Source organism: Phocoena phocoena, chromosome 5 (genome assembly GCF_963924675.1).
Source record: "Phocoena phocoena chromosome 5, mPhoPho1.1, whole genome shotgun sequence".
In the NCBI taxonomy this organism is placed as follows: Eukaryota; Metazoa; Chordata; class Mammalia; order Artiodactyla; family Phocoenidae; genus Phocoena; species Phocoena phocoena.
This window is the reverse complement of record NC_089223.1, coordinates 101,147,074-101,164,136: the sequence shown is the minus strand read 5'-3', so window position 1 is coordinate 101,164,136 and position 17,063 is coordinate 101,147,074. Positions and strand designations below refer to the sequence as shown.

General features: G+C 38.3%; 1 protein-coding gene across 1 annotated transcript in view; it reads right to left on the bottom strand.

Annotated features, from left to right (window-relative positions):
• CLNK (cytokine dependent hematopoietic cell linker) overlaps nt 1-17,063 on the bottom strand; it is a 123,914-nt gene that overhangs the window by 90,146 nt on the left and 16,705 nt on the right. Inside the window, exons 3-4 of the mRNA XM_065877260.1 lie at nt 5,808-5,949; nt 4,443-4,540 (exon numbers count right to left, since the gene is read on the bottom strand). Of these exons, the coding sequence (XP_065733332.1) occupies nt 4,443-4,540; nt 5,808-5,949 (240 nt within the window). The remainder of the gene's footprint in view (nt 1-4,442; nt 4,541-5,807; nt 5,950-17,063) is intronic.

The window sequence follows — 17,063 nt, the reverse complement described above, 5'->3', positions numbered from 1 at the left end:
TTCACGTCTTAATGTTCAACGTCTACCTCTTCCTCTGTGGAACATTGAAACACCTTATTTATGCTTGGAAAGTGGTGGCTCTTCTGCTGGCCAAGTTAGTCAAGGCTTGAGCGTGGTTTGGGTTTGCTGTTGTTATGGCTTCCTTCGTCACACCATCAGCTTCCAATTCCGCCAGGGTATGGAGGCTGGTGTGCTGGGTTTTTATTTTATTTTTTTATAGTAGCTTTTTTTTTTTTACATCTTTATTGGAGTTTTGCAAAGTTCTTGTTGCATCCTCAGCTTTCAGCCTTCCCTGTGCACCTGCCCTGCAGAGCGGGTCTCTCCCAATGCCCTTGCCCACCTGCCATTGCTAGCCTGGAGCAGGAGAGGTTCTCCATTGTCTCTGTCTCAGCTGGGCCGTGCGTGATTAGGGTATTAGGGATGGGGCTCCCTTAGTGTTTCTGTTCTTTTCCCCTTTGGCGGCCAATGTCCATTTTCCCGTTTGAACATTTGGATCCATTTGGATCTTACGCATGAGAGAGTTTCTTTGCATTGCATCTTCCCCAGGGGGAGGTACCCTCTGATGATATTAGCATAGGATCCTGGGCCTAGAAATATTTCCTGCTCCTCCCCCAGCGCTACTCCCATTTTTCTATCAAATAAATATTTACTAGTGTCTACTTTATACCTGTATCAATGCTGGATTATGAGGGAACAAAGAGGAATAAGAACTTGGATGGTGAAGGAAGACTCAGACATGCATGCAGTTCTGAGTTTACAACATATTATAACACAGGTTTAATTATAACAGAAGTTTTTCAGCCTTAGCGTCATTGAGAGTTGGGGTCGGATGATTCTCTGCTGTGAGGGCTGCCCTGTGCTTTTGCATTATACTGAGCGGCATCCCTGCCCTCCACCCAGTACGTGTCAGTAGCACTCCCCAAGTCTTGACAACCAAAAGTGTCTCCAGGCATTGTAAATGACCACTAGGGGTCAAAATGGTCTCGGATCAGAACTACTGATTACGCTGCAATATGTTACTGATGTCAAAGGCTGCTTTGCATTGCTTCCTCCAGAAGGCTTCTTAAAAGCCTCTGGCTGGACTAAGTGATGCAGCTCCCTGCTCTTTGCATCCTGTGTCACTTCTGTCTTAACGCTTTGTATTACATCAAAACTGCCTGTTTGGGCCAATGCCTCCTCCATTAGACTGTGGGCACTGGCTAATTTTTTTTTATCCCCATTGTTGAGCATAGTGCTTTGTACACAGCAAGCGCTCAATAAATGAAAAGTTGGACAGTGGTCTAGGGGTTTAAGACAGTTGTAACCAGTCTAAGGAGTCATCGTAAGAACTGGCCCCTGTAAGGATTGTTGAAGATCCATTTCACAGAGAGTTTAATCTCAACATAAATGTGCAAAATGAATTAGAATTAACTCCCGAGAATGAGGTTATAATAAAAAAAATCTGCTTACCATAAAAACTTGATTATTCACACATTGATTATAAAAGCAAAATTCCTTTTTAATCTGAATCGAGGCCAAGTCCTTATATAATTAATTTATAAGACAACTTCCCTCTTGGCCAAAATTGTGCTCAATCTCCCATATCCTTTTTCTCACAAGATTTCACTTGACTTAATATGTTGAGATTATAGTTCCACTTGCAAAGTGACCTAACTAAAAGAAGAAATTTATAACAGAAAGCTACAATGATAATATGAAAGGATATAAAGTAATACAAATGGAGACAAATTCTGGCATAGTTGTTTTAAAAAAAATTAAATAAGAATTATATTTTTTTAAAAAGCATTCTTCTCATGAAGATTTACTTACATGGAAAGGGGGATTATCAGTGATTTTTAGGGAAAGAAAAACTTAACTTTTTAGGTCAGAATTTTCTATTCTTTATAACCAGATAAGAACTTGTGTCTTTAGCCTCTGGCCCAATGACTCTAAAATTCCTATTGTTCCCTGAATATGCTTCATGCTTTAGTGATGAGAGCCCTGAAGTGTCCTCCTCCCTGTCAAACAGCCCCCTGTGGGGCTGCCCCAGTTTCACATCTTGGGAATAGTAGCAAATATTCACGTGACAACTTTGAGGAACAGACTGGAATAAGGGTTCCATGTGAATAGAAATCAAACTGGGAAAGAAGACTGTGTCTCTCTTCCTATTAATATTTCAGGCTATTCGTATTTCAAGGTTCAGATCAAATGACTGAGAGTTTGTTTGTTCATTTCTATCCAATTAACCCACATCTGTTGAAAACTTCTTACATAAAGGCACTGTGCTGGGTACTGGGGCTAAAATGGTCCCTGTCCTCATGGAGGTGTCATTTAGCAATGGATTGCTTTGTGCCAGGCACTGTGTTTTGTATGTATTATCATAAAGCTATGAGTTTTTATAGCTGAGACAGTAAAGGCTCAGAGAAGGTAAGTATTGGAGCCATTAAAATAGGGATTATAACGTTTGTCTTGCAAGGTCATTTTAAGGATTAAATGTCATTCATTCATTCATTCATTGCCATCTATCCTCCGAAAGACCTTCCATGAGTGCCCTGCTTTCATTATTTTTTCAAAGCACTCATCACTTGACATATTGTCTTTGTATCTATTATTTATCTATTTATTTATCACAGGCCTCCTCCCACTAGATGTAAGTTTCTTGAGAGCAGGGCCTTGGTGGTTTACCGATGCCTATAATTTTGTCTGGTCCATGGCAGGCACCCAACACATATGTCTTGAGTGAATTTGTTGAGTGAATGATTCAAGTGTTTAGCTTGGTGTCTGTGTAAAGAGGAAGTGTTCAGTATTTTATCCCTCATCTTGCTCTCCCAATCTCTATTGGCTGTGTTCTGTGTAAATGATACTATTTGGTAAAATTTGTAGTTTCCTTTTCTTGTCAATATTTAACAGAAACCCTCAAGTTAAGTAGGTAAACTATTTGAACAGATAATGTACAAGGAAGATGTGTTATAAATATTCAAAAGCATGTTCAGACTCACTAATAAATGTGCTACAGATTTAAAAAAAGAACAGTGAAATCTCTTTTTTGTTTTGTTAAATTATGATTAAAAATGTAATATCCAGTTTTGGTGAGAATTCTATGAAGTGGAAATTCCAACATAGGGCTTCCTGGAGGGTAAATTGAAATGATTTTTCAGGAAGAAATTTAACAATATGTACTAAAACCATTTAAAATGTTTTCACTCAATGGTTAAGTAAAATAATTAAAAATCTTATTATGGGGAGTGATGTATCTGTAAAGATTATGCTTATTAATGCTTGTTTTGTCACATGAGAGATTGTTTTATGACTGAAAGTTAATGTGAAAAGGAAAGAAAACTGGTGTATGCTATAGAATAAGGACTCCCTTGCACAAAACATATCAGCATAGAAAACATTGACATGAAATGTACCCAAAATGTTATGACTAATAGCCCTGCAACCCCAGGGATGATTAATTTGTATTTTATGCATTAAGAAAATTAAACATTAGCAAAAGTGTTATTACAAATAAAATTCTATATGTGTTTAGAGCATTTCCATTTACAAGATATTTCCCTAAGATTATCTTTTGTGGTCTCAACAGCTTTTTGAAGTAAGCATGGCAGAGATTTTTATTCTTATTTTTTAGATGGGTTTACAAAGAGGCTCAGAGAGGTTGTTTGACTTACTGTCGTCCCTTGGTATCTGTAGGGGATTGGTTTCAGGAATCCCCATGAATATAAAAATCTGTGGATGCTCAAGTCCTTTATATGAAATAGCATGGTATTTGGAAATAACCTACACACATACTCCTATATACAGCTGACCCACGAATAACACAAGTTTGAACTGTGTAGGTCCACTTACACTTGGATTTTTTTCACTAAGTACATACTATGGTACTACTCAATCCTTGGTTGGTTGAATCATCTCCAGATTACTTATAATACAGAATACAATGTAAATGCTATGTAAATAGTTGTAAATACAAGGTATATACTACGTAAATACTTGCTGGCGTGTGGCAAATTCAAGTTTTCCTTTTTGGAACTTTGTGGAATTTTTGTTTTTTTAAATCCTTGGTTAAATCTGCAGATGGGGAACTGGCAGATATGGAAGGCTGACTACTTATTACCACATAATTAGCAGTTGGAATCTTTGGGCCTAAAATCTGGGCAAAATGATGTTATTATCAAAAAGCTTTGAGTTTAAATTTTGCTTCCAGAGAACAGGATGAGCATTAGATGAGGTGCAGGTGAAAGCCTGATGCCTGGCTCACAGAAAATCTTCAACAAATGTTCTTCTTCCTTCTAGGGTTACTCTACAGGACCATGATCCCACCAGTCTAATCCCCCTGCACCTCACTGAGCTTGGCCTGCTCATCACCTAACAAGATGCCTTGGGATGAGAGATGGGGAAGCTCTTGGCTGCTAGGATGTGCTCTCCATATGTTTGGTTCATACGGTCAAGCCTTTACTCACTTCTTCCAGCCTCATCCGGGTTTGCCTGTCTGTGGGGATAGAGGTCTTGGCATCTAAGGAAAGGGGTGTGTCCATCACACCCTTGAAATAACGTGTATCTGTGAGAAGAGAAAAAATTTAAGGTCATACTTTACATGGCTCAGCATATTACAATTTATAAACTATTTGCCTATCTACAAACTCATTGAATCATCACAATATAGGTATAAGGCAAGTAATTCTACTTCCACTTAACGGATGAAGAAACTGAGGTTCAAAGAGGAGAAGTCACTCCTCTTGGTCCACACACGTAAATGTCAAAGTCTGGACCTGAACATTCTTCATTCTCTTATCCACTTGGAGAATTCTACTCATCTGTCAAGGCTTGGGCTGTGTCACGCCCTTCGAAAATCTTCCTAGACACCTGCACACCACCCCTGGCTCTCTTTTCCATGTCATATACTTAACATATGCTTAATTATATACTTAACATAATTATATACATTATCTACTTAAATTATTCTATCATGCTTATCTGTTTATCTGTCTTTCTGCCATTAGATTGTGACCTTCCTGAGAACATGTATTATGCTTTGTTTATCTTTATGTCACTTGATCAATCTTAATGTGATAACTGGCACACAGTAGATACTCAGTAAATGCTTGCTGAGTAAATGAAGAAAGGAATATCATTATTATTTACAGGGTGATTCTCCCCAGTAGAGTTATTTCAGTAGATCAGGCTCTCAGAAATCTCAAATGCTTTCTCTTTTCCCTTATAGCAGTGTGCTTTACCTAAGGTTCAGAGAACTTGCTGGAGCTGTCCAAAGCACCCCAGTTAGAAAGAGGCAAAGGTGGGTTTGTAATAAGCTCTTCTTTCTCTTAAAAAGCTTGGCTTTGCTGTCATGCCCTAGTTCCACTCATATGCTGGTTACTGGCAAAACATATCAGCCATATTAAAAAGTCTTCCCTTTTACTGTAATCTCCTCTATGCAAACTTTGTCTTAACAGGGATGTTGCCCACATTCCTGCTGGTCAATGTTCTGTCATGCTCATCAGTTGTTTCTAGGACTTAAGATGAGCATCATGATAATAATAACCAATAGTCACAGAGCTCTGACTCTGTGTTAAGTCCTCTGGTGAGAACTCAGCATGCATCATACATGTGATCTTCAAACAAAACTCTGGGGATAAGTTCTCTTATTATGAACCCTGTTTTCTGATAGAGAAAATGATTTTTAGATGCTTGCTCAAGGTCACATAGCTAATAAGACATAGAGGCGTGATTTTAAACTAGAGCTGTTTAATTCAGAACCTGCAGCTTTAGTTGCTATGCATTATTGCAGCACGGACATGCATTTTCAGATTTCAGCCCCCAAATGTTACCCGCATATTCAGATTCCTTTATAGGCCTGGTTGGTAAAATTTTCACTGATTGCCATGCTTCTACCATGTGAAGCTCAAGGTCTTCATAGTCCTCATCTGTGTGGCCTTTTGCTTCGTCGAGGACTGCTGCTAATTTCCTTCCCTAAGGAGGGAACGTTTGAGTGAGTCAAGGAAAGGTACAATAATGACAAAGATTATAGACTACCATGCTAGCTAGGGGAGTAATACGGATTCTCTTAGCTTGGAGTTAAAGATTTGAGAGTCTGGGATCTGAGGCAGTTAAATTCTTGTAGTAGGCAGAATTCTAATGCTATCCCTAGAATGACATCAGTGTTATGATGGTGTGAGACACTCCCTTTGTCTCTCCCCTTCAATCTACAACTAGTAAAACATCCATAACTCAACAAAGGTTCCTCTGCCCAAGACACCAGGACTCCAGAGAGATCCACATGTTTGTACATCTGAAGGTAGGTAGATCGGAATACATAGAGAGGGTAGAATCAGGGGAACAGTAGAGGTGGTGCCCATAATCCTGACCCCCAGAAAACCTGGTGGCAGTGGCAGAGGTGGTACACGACTCTTATTTCCTGGCTACAGTGGTGCCCATGGTCACAAGGAACTGGGCAGCAGCAGCAGCAGCAGGACCTGCAAACGCCAGGTGTGTGTGTGATTCTGGCACCCCCTGCCCATGGCTCCCCATCCCTTGCTACAGTAGCATTGCTGATAACTCAAGCAACACTGGACATGAAGATGCCAGTAGCAGCAGTGACATTGGCATCAGCAAGGCACCAGTGATCCCAGAGGCATAAGCTGCAATGACAAGGGCACCAGTGAAATCTCTGGTAGATGCAGTGGAGGGTGGAAACTGCTGATTCTCAAATAGGCAGCTCAGATAAGAAAAAACAAAAACGTGGTATAGCAGCACCTACTGAAAAACAAAAGAAAGGTCTCTAATTACCAATCTGTGGAACTGTTAGAATCAAAGTAAACAAAGCTTTACCTAAACAAGAGAGATGTTTACTACTTCAAATGCACTGGTAGGGGAACAACTCATCAAGCACCATGAAAAACCGTGGTAACACAGTATCACAAAATGAATATGACAATTATCCAGAAACCAAATTTAAGTCACAGGAGACTGTGATCTAACTGGTAGAGTTAAAAATAGCTGTCATGAGGAAACTCAACAAGCCATAAGAAAACTCAGAAAGCAATTCAATGAGCTCAGGAATAAAACCAATGACAGAAGGAATACTTTACCAAAGAGACTAAAACTCTAAAAAATAATCAAACAGAAATTCTGGAGCTTGAGAACTCAATAAATGAGATGAAGAACACATTAGAAAGCACTGGGAATAGAGCAGATAATGTGGAAGAGAGTATCAGTGAGCTCAAAGATAGAAATTTAGAAATGATTCAGGTAGAAGAGGAGAGAGAACTAAGATTTTTTAAAAAAATGAACAAATTCTATAAGAATTATCTGATTGCATTAGAAAAAAGCACCATAAGAGAGCGGGTATACCAGAAAAGGAAGAGAGGGAGAAGGGAGTAGAGAGCTTATTTAAAAAAATAATAGCTGAGGACTTCCCTGGTGGCACAGTGGTTGAGAGTCTGCCTGCCGATGCAGGAGACACGGGTTCGTGCCCCGATCTGGGAAGATCCCACATGCTGCGGAGCAGCTGGGCCTGTGAGCCATGGCCGCTGAGCCTGCGCGTCTGGAGCCTGTGCCCCGCAACGGGAGAGGCAACGAGAGTGAGAGGCCCGCGTACCGCAAAAAAAAAAAAAAAAAAAAAAAAAATAGCTGAGAACTTCCCAAACCTGAGGAAGGACCTGGATATACAAGTCCACGAAGCTAGTAGAACACCTAATTATCTTAATGCAAAAAGACCTTCTCCAAGACACATTATATTAGAACTGTCAAAAGTCAATGATAAAGAAAGAGTATTAAAGGCAGTCAGGGAAAAAAAAGACAGTAACCTACAAAGGTACTCCCATTAGGCTATCAGCAGACTTCTCAGCAGAAACTCTGTAGGCCATGAGAGAAAGGAATGACATACTCAAAATACTGAAAGATAAAAACTGAGCCAAGAATACTCTATCCAGCAAAGTTATCTTTCAGATATAAAGGAGAAATAAAGGCTTTCCTAGACAAATAAAACCTGAGGGAGTTCATGACCACTAGACCTTCCTTACAAGAAATGTTGAAAGGAGCTCTTCTACTTGAAGCAAAAAGGTAAAAGTATACAAAACTTTGAGTAATGTGATAAATAGAGAGAATCAGAAAATTGCAACTCTATATCAGAATAGGTTGTTAAACAATTATAGCATAAAGGTTAAAGGAAAAAACATTAAAAATAACTATAGCTACTTAAATTTGGTAATGAACTCACAACATAAAAAGGGAAGTTTTTGTGGCAACAAAAATATGAGGGGGAGAAGAAAAGGATACAACCTGTATAGACAAATGAACATAAGACTAAACAACATGCTACTGAACAAATATTCGGTTAATGGAAAAATTCAAAGGAGAAATAAAAAAAAAAACACATGAGGACAAATAAAAATAAAAATATGACATACCAAAACCTATGTATGCAGCCAAGCAGTACTAAGAGGAAAGGTAGCAATACAGGCCTACCTCAAGAAATAAGAAAAATCTTGAATAAATAATATAACCTTATACATAAAACAGCTAGAAAAAGAAGAGAAAACAAAGCCCAAAGTCAGTAGAAGGAAGAAAATACTAAAAATTAGAGCAGAAGTAAATGAAATAGAGAAAAAAAGACAACAGAAAAAGATGAATGAAGCTAAGACCTGCTTCTTTGAAAAGATAAATGAAATGGGCAAACCTTTAGCTAGATATACTAAGAAAAAATGAGAAGGCTTAAATAAATAAAATCTGAAACAAAAGAGAAGTTACAAAAAATACCACAGAAATGCAAAAGACTATAAGAGGGGGCTTCCCTGGTGGTGCAGTGGTTGAGAGTCCGCCTGCCAATGCAGGGGACATGGGTTCGTGCCCTGAGCCATGGCCGCTGAGCCTGCGCATCCGGAGCCTGTGCTCCTCAACGGGAGAAGCCACAACAGTGAGAGGCCCGCGTACCGCAAAATAAATAAATAAATAAATAAAGGTTATAAGAGACTACTGTGAATAGCTATATGTCAACAAATTGGATAACCAAAATAAAATGGATATAAATTCTTAGAATTATATAACCTTCCAAGATTGAATCATGAAGAACCAGATTTTCTGAATAGACTGATCCCTAGTAAGCAGATTGAAGCAGTAATCAAAAACATTTCAAAAACAAAAGTCTAGGAGACATTCAAGATGGAGGAGGAGTAAGATGTGGGGATCAGCTTCCTCCCCATAAATGCATCAGAAATACATCTATACATGGAAAAACTACAGAAAACCTACTGAACACTGGCAGAAGACCTCAGACTTCCCAAAAAATATATATATTTTTTCCTTTTCCTCTTTTTGTGAATGTGTATGCTTCTTTGTGTGATTTTGTCTGTATAGCTTTGCTTTTGCCATTTGTCCTAAGGTTCTGTCTGTCCTTTTTTTTTTTTTTTTTAGTATAGTTTTTAGCACTTGTTACCATTGATAGATATATTTTTTCGTTTGGTTGCACTTTCTTTCTTTTTTTTATTACTTTTAAATTTTTAAAATTTTAATAATTTAAAAAATTCTTTATTTTAATAACTTTATTGTATTTTATTATATTTTCTTTCTTTCTTTCTTCCTTCCTTCCTCTCTTTCTTTCTTTCTTTCTTTCTTTCTTTCTTTCTTTCTTTCTTTCTTTCTTTCTTTCTTTCTTCTTTCTCCCTTTCCTTCTGAGCCATGTGGCTGACGGGGTCTTGATGCTCTGGCCGGGTTTCAGTCCTGAGCTTCTGAGGTGGGAGAGCTGAGTTCAGGACATTTTTCAGGACCAGAGACCTCACGGCTCCATATAATATCAAATGGCAAAAGCGCTCCCAGAGATCTCCATCTCAATGCTAAGACCCAACTCCACTCAAAGAGCAGCAAGTTACAGTGCTGGACAGCCAATGCAAAAAAAACTAGCAAGATAGGAATGCAACCCCACCCAGTAGTAGAGAGGCTGCCTAAAATCATATTAAGGTCACAGACACCCCAAAACACACCACCAGACGGGGTCCTACCCACCAGAAAGACAAGATCCAGCCTCATCCACCAGAACACAGGCACCAGTCCCCTCAACCAGGAAGCCTACAAAACCCACTGAACCAACCTCAGCCACTAGGGGCAGACACCAAAAACAACAGGAACTACGAAACTGCAGCCTGTGAAAAGGAGACCCCAAACACAGTAAGTTAAGCAAAATGAGAAGACAGAGAAATACACAGCAGTTGAAGGAGCAAGGTAAAAACTCACCAGACCAAACAAATGAAGAGGAAATAGGCAGTCTACCTAACAAAGAGTACAGAGTAATGATAGTAAAGATGATCCAAAATCTTGGAAATAGAATGGAGAAAATACAAGAAACATTTACCAAGGACCTAGAAGAATTAAAGAGCAAACAAAAAATGATGAACAACACAATAAATGAAATTAAAAATTCTCTAGATGGAATCAATAGCAGAATACCTGAGGCAGAAGAATGGATAAGAGACCTGGAAGATAAAATATTGGAAACGACTGCCACAGAGCAGAATAAAGAAAAAAGAATGAAAAGAATTGAGGACAGTATCAGAGACCTCTGGGACAACATTAAACACACCAACATTCGAATTATAGGGGTCCCAGAAGAAGAAGAGAAAAAGAAAGGGTCTGAGAAAATATTTGAAGAGATTATAGTTGGAAACTTCCCTAATATGGGAAAGGAAATAGTCAAAAGTCCAGGAAGCACAGGGAGTCCCATACAGGATAAATCCAAGGAGAAACATGCCAAGACACATATTAATCAAACTATCAAAAATTAAATACAAAGAAAAATATTAAAAGCAGAAAGGGAAGAGCAACAAAGAACATATAAGGGAATCCCCATAAGGCTAAGAGCTGATCTTTCAGCAGAAACTCTGCAAGCCAGAAGGGAGTGACAGGACATATTTAGAGTGATGAAAGGGAAAAACGTACAACCAAGATTACTCTACCCAGCAAGGATCTCACTCAGAGTCGATGGAGAAATTAAAACCTTTACAGACAAGCAAAAGTTAAGAGAATTCAGCACCACCAAACCAGCTTTATAACAAGTGGTAAAGGAACTTCTCTAGGAAGGAAACACAAGAGAATGAAAAGACCTACAATAACAAAACCAAAGCAGTTAAGAAAATGGTAATAGGAACATACATATTGATAACTACCTTAAATGTAAATGGATTAAATGCTCCAACCAAAAGACACAGACTGGCTGAATGGATACAAAAACAAGACCCGTACATATGCTGTCTACAAGAGACACACTTCAGGCCTAGGGACACATACAGACTGAAAGTGAGGGGATGGAAAAAGATATTCCATGCAAATGGAAATCAAAAGAAAGCAGGAGTAGCAATGCTCATTTCAGACAAAATTAACTTTAAAATAAGGACTATTACAAGGGACAAAGAAGGCCACTACATAATGATCAAGGGATCAATCCAAGAAGACAATATAACAATTGTAAATATTTATGAACCCAACATAGGTGCACCTCAATATGTAAGGCAAATGCTAACAGCCATACAAGGGGAAATCGACAGTAACACAATCATAGTAGGGGACTTTAACATGCCACTTTCACCAATGGACACATCACCCCAAATGAAAATAAATAAGGAAACACAAACTTTAAATGATACATTAAACAAGATGGACTTAATTGATATTTATAGGACATTCCATACAAAAATAACAGAATACATTTTCTTCTCAGGTGCTCATGGAACATTCTCCAGGATAGATCATATCTTGTGTCACAAATCAAGCCTTGGTAAATTTAAGACAATTGAAATATCAAGCATCTTTTCTGACCACAATGCTATGAGAGTAGATATCAATTACAGGAAAAAAATCTGTAGGAAAACTACTAAATAACCAAGAGATCACTGAAGAAATCAAAGAGGAAATAAAGAAATACCTAGAAACAAAAGACAATGAAAACACGATGACTGAAAACCTATGGGATGCAGCAAAAGCAGTTCTAAGAGGGAAGTTTATAGCAATACAATCCTACCTTAAGAAGCAAGAAACATCTCAAATGAACAACCTAACCTTACACCAAAAGCAATTAGACAAAGAAGAACAAAAAACCCTCCAAAGTTAGCAGAAGGAAAGACATCATAAAAATCAGATCAGAAATAAATGAAAAAGAAATGAAGGAAACAATAGCAAAGATCAATAAAACTAAAAGCTGTTTCTTTGAGAAGATACACATAATTGATAAACCACTAGCCAGACTTATCAAGAAAAAAAGGGGGAAGACACAAATCAATAGATTTAGAAATGAAAAAGGAGATGTAACAACTGACACTGCAGAAATACAAAGGATCATGAGAGATTACAACAAGCAACTATATGCCAATAAAATGGACAACCTGGAAGAAATGGACAAATTCTTAGAAAAGCACAACCTTCTGAGGCTGAAGCAGGAAGATATAGAGAATATAAACAGATCAATCACAAGCACTGAAATTGAGACTGTGATTAAAAATCTTCCGACAAACAAAAGCCTAGGACCAGATGGCTTCACAGGCAAATTCTGTTAAGCATTTAGAGAAGAGCTAACACTTACCCTTCTCAAACTCTTCCAAAATATAGCAGAGGGAGGAACAGTATCAAACTCATTCTATGAGGCCACCATCACCCTGATACCAAAACCAGACAAAGATGTCACAAAGAAAGAGAACTACAGGCCAATACCACTGATGAACATAGATACAAAAAACCTTAACAGAATACTAGCAAACAGAATCCAGCAACGCATTAAAAGGATCATACACCATGATGAAGTGGGGTTTATCCCAGGAACGCAAGGATCCTTCAATATATGCAAATCAATTAATGCGATATACCATATTAACAAATTGAAGGAGTAAAATCACATGATCATCTTAATAGATGCAGAAAAAGCTTTCAACAAAATTTAACACTGATATATGATAAAAACTCTCCAGAAAGTAGGCATAGAGGGATGTTACCTCAACATAGTAAAGGCCATATATGACAAACCCACAGCCAACATCATTCTCAATAGTGAAAAACTGAAACCATTTCCTCTAAGATCAGGAACAAGACAAGGTTGTTCACTCTCACCACTATTATTCAACATTGTTTTGGAAGTTTTAGCCACAGCAAGCAGAGAAGAAAAAGAAATAAAAGGAATCCAAACTGGAAAAGAAGTAAAGCTGTCACTGTTTGCAGATGACATGATACTATACATAGAGAATCCTGAAGATGCTACCAGAAAACTACTAGAGCTAATCAATGAATTTGGTGAAGTAGCAGGATAAAAATTAATGCACAGAAATCTCTTGCATTCCTATACACTAATGATGAAAAATCTGAAAGAGAAATTAAGGAAACACTCCCATTTACCATTGCAACAAAAAGAATAAAATAGCTAGGAATAAATCTACCTAAGGAGAAAAAAGACCTGTATGCAGAAAACTATAAGACACTGATGAAAGAAATTAAAGACGATACAAACAGATGGAGAGATATACCATATTATTGGATTGGAAGAATCAACATTGTGAAAATGACTATAATACCCAAAGCAATCTACAGATTCAATGCAATCCCTGTCAAACTACCAATGGCAATTTTCACAGAACTAGAACGAAAATTTTCACAATTTGTATGGAAATACAAAGACCTCAAATAGCCAAAGCAATCTTGAGAAAGAAAAACGGAGCTGGAGGAATCAGGCTCCCAGACTTCAAACTATACTACAAAGTTACAGTAATTAAGCCTTATGGTATTGGCACAAAAACACAAATATAGATCAAAGGAACAGGATAGAAAGCCCAGAGATAAACCCATGCACATATGGTCACCTTATTTCTGATAAAGGAGGCAAGAATATACAATGGAAAAAAGACAGGCTTTTCAATAAGTGGTGCCGGGAAAAGTGGACAGCTACATGTAAAAGAATGAAATTAGAACACCCCCTAACACCATACAGAAAAGTAAACTCAAAATGGATTCAAGACCTAAATGTAAGGCCGGACACTATAAAACTCTTAGAGTAAAACATAGGCAGAACACTCCATTACATAAATCACAGCAAGATCCTTTTTGACCCACCTCCTACAGAAATAGAAATAAAAATGAAAATAAACAAATGGGACCTAACGAAACTTAAAAGCTTTTGCACAGCAAAGGAAACCATAAAAAGACGAAAAGACAACCCTCAGAATGGGAGAAAATATTTGCAAATGAAGCAACTGACAAAGGATTAATCTCCAAAATTTACAAGCAGCTCATGCAGCTCAATAACAAAAAAAAAACAAACAACCCAATCCAAAAATGGGCAGAAGACCTAAATAGACATTTCTCCAAAGAAGATACACAGATTGCTAGCAAACACATGAAAGGATGCTCAACATCAGTAATCATTAGAGAAATGCAAGACAAAACTACAATGAGGTATCACCTCACACCAGTCAGAATGGCATCATGAAAATATGTACAAACAATAAATGCTGGAGAGAGTGTGGAGAAAAGGGAACCCACTTGCACTGTTGGTGGGAATTTAAATTGATACAACCACTATGGAGAACAGTATGGTTCCTTAAAAAACTAAAAATAGAACTACCATACGATCTAGCAATCCCAGTGCTGGGCATATACCCTGAGAAAACCATACTTGAAAAAGAGTCATGTACCACAATGTTCATTGCAGCTCTATTTACAATAGACAGGATATGGAAGCAACCTACGTGTCCATCAACAGGTGAGTGAATAAAGAAGATATGGCACATATATACAATGGAATATTACTCAGCCATAAAAAGAAATGAAATTGAGTTACTTGCAGTGAGGTGGATGGACATAGAGTCTGTCATACAGAGTGAAGTAAGTCAGAAAGAGAAAACAAATACCGTATGCTAACACATATATATGAAATCTAAAAAAAGTAAAAGGTTCTGAAGAACCTAGGGGCAGGACAGGAATAAAGATGCAGATGTAGAGAATTGACTTGAGGACATGTGGAGGGGGAAGGGTAAGCTGGGATGAAGTGAGAGAGTGGCATGGACATATATACACTACCAAATGTAAAATAGATAGCTAGTGGGAAGCAGCCACATAGCACAGGGAGATCAGCTCAGTGCTTTGTGTCCACCTAGAGGGGTGGGATAGGGAGTTTGGGGGGGAGACACAAGAGAGAGGAGATATGGGGATATATGTATATGTATAGCTGATTCACTTTGTTATAAAGCAGAAACTAACACACCATTGTAAAGCAATTATACTCCAATAAAGATATTAAAGAAAAAATAAGCAAGTCGAATACAACAATACATTAGGATCATACACCACGATCAAATGAGATTTATTCCAAGGATGCAAGGATAGTTCAATCTGCAAGTCAATCAACACGATACACCACATTAACCAAACGAAGGATAAAAAAATCACATATTGACTTCAAAAGATGCATAAAAGTATTTGACAAGTTTCAACATCTGTTTATGATAAAAACTGAATAAAATGAGTATAGGAGGCATATACCTTAACATAATAAAGGCCATATATGACAAGCCCACAGTTAACATCATACTCAGCCAGAAGTGTCTTAACTGAGATCATGAATGTAAAATTTTTAGCAAAATACCTGATGGTCAACACTCACTAAACGCTAGTTGTAAATATTATTATGACTGCTACTGTAATAACAACTACTATTTAAAAAAGCTTGAGATAAAAGAAGGCCACCAATCATGGTTTGTTCTCCTCCCTTTAAAGTCTCTCTAACATTTGTTGAGTACTTTATATGTGTTAGGTGCTTTCTGTACTCTATTTCATTGTATAAGCAGAAATACCTATGAGGTGATTTTACTCTAGTGTAGGAACCTGGAATTAGATAGGCTTGAGTTTAAATTCTAGGTTGGCATAATTCTCATTCTGAAATATATTTAGACAAGTGCTTTAGTAGTCCCAAGCTTCCAAGTGTATGTCTTTTTTTGATCATCACTCTATCAAAGGGAAAGCAGTTTGGTAAAAGTAAAGACTAGTTACAGGATGAGTCTGCTTTCCAGGTAAGCAATAGCATGGGGGGACCTCACCAGGCCCCTATCTGGAGGACATTTTGGGCTCCACTTTGGCTCAAGGCAACTCTGCTCATTCAATGAAAAGGTATAGAATGCAATTTAGTAAATCTGTGTTCTTCATGGGACAGCATAAAGAAGGAGATGGACCCACTGAAGACAACAATTTTGACTTTCAATGTGCTAGCCCTTGATTTTCCCAAGTGCTTCCTATGGAAAGCAAGGCTTGAGTCTTACATGAACAGAGGAATTAGGCAAGTTTTGAAGGGCCCGTTTATCAAACGTAGAGAGTTCAGGTGCAGGAGACCAGGGAGCGACATAGTGATTTAAGAGCAGGAACAGGTTAGTAGGGGAGAGCTTGGTGACCCAAAGGAAAAAGATTACATCACTGAACACAAAGTTGGAGTAGAAACATTTGCATATTTGCGCTCATGCTGTGCCCCCAGCAACAGGTCATTATAGCCCTGAAACCCTGCCTACTTGGTCTGGTCTCAGGAGGTAAGCAGGGATCAGACTAGGAGTTCTTGGATGGGAAACCAGGTGAGATTGGTCTACTTAACGTCAGCATGGATCCAAGATGGAGTCATCCTCTCCTAGATCTAAACTGTGAGTCCACTTTATGACCTTGGGGAGGTTACTTAACCTCCCTTACTTCAGTCTGTAAATTGGAGAAGGCTAAAGTTACCTTATTTGGTTGCAGTCAGAGATTAATTGAGCAAATTGTATATAAAGGTTCTACTTTGGTGCCTGCCCATGACAGGAGCTCAGGACACGTTAGATCCCTTCTCTCTAGTTGACGTGCTGAGTATCAGCGGAGCTGAGTGCCCATGGCAAAGCAAAGATGCTGGGAGGTGCATTCCAGGGGTTTTCACAATTGACCTGGCAAAGTGAGTGAGGTGACTGGGCTGTTCTCCTCCAGAACTGCACACAGAAGTGAGCTCTGAGTTGAAGCACCAGTATTTGACTCCTTTGGGATTTGACAGATAGACATTTTTGCAAGGACATCATTTTTATACTATTATGGCAACCAAGACTCCTCAG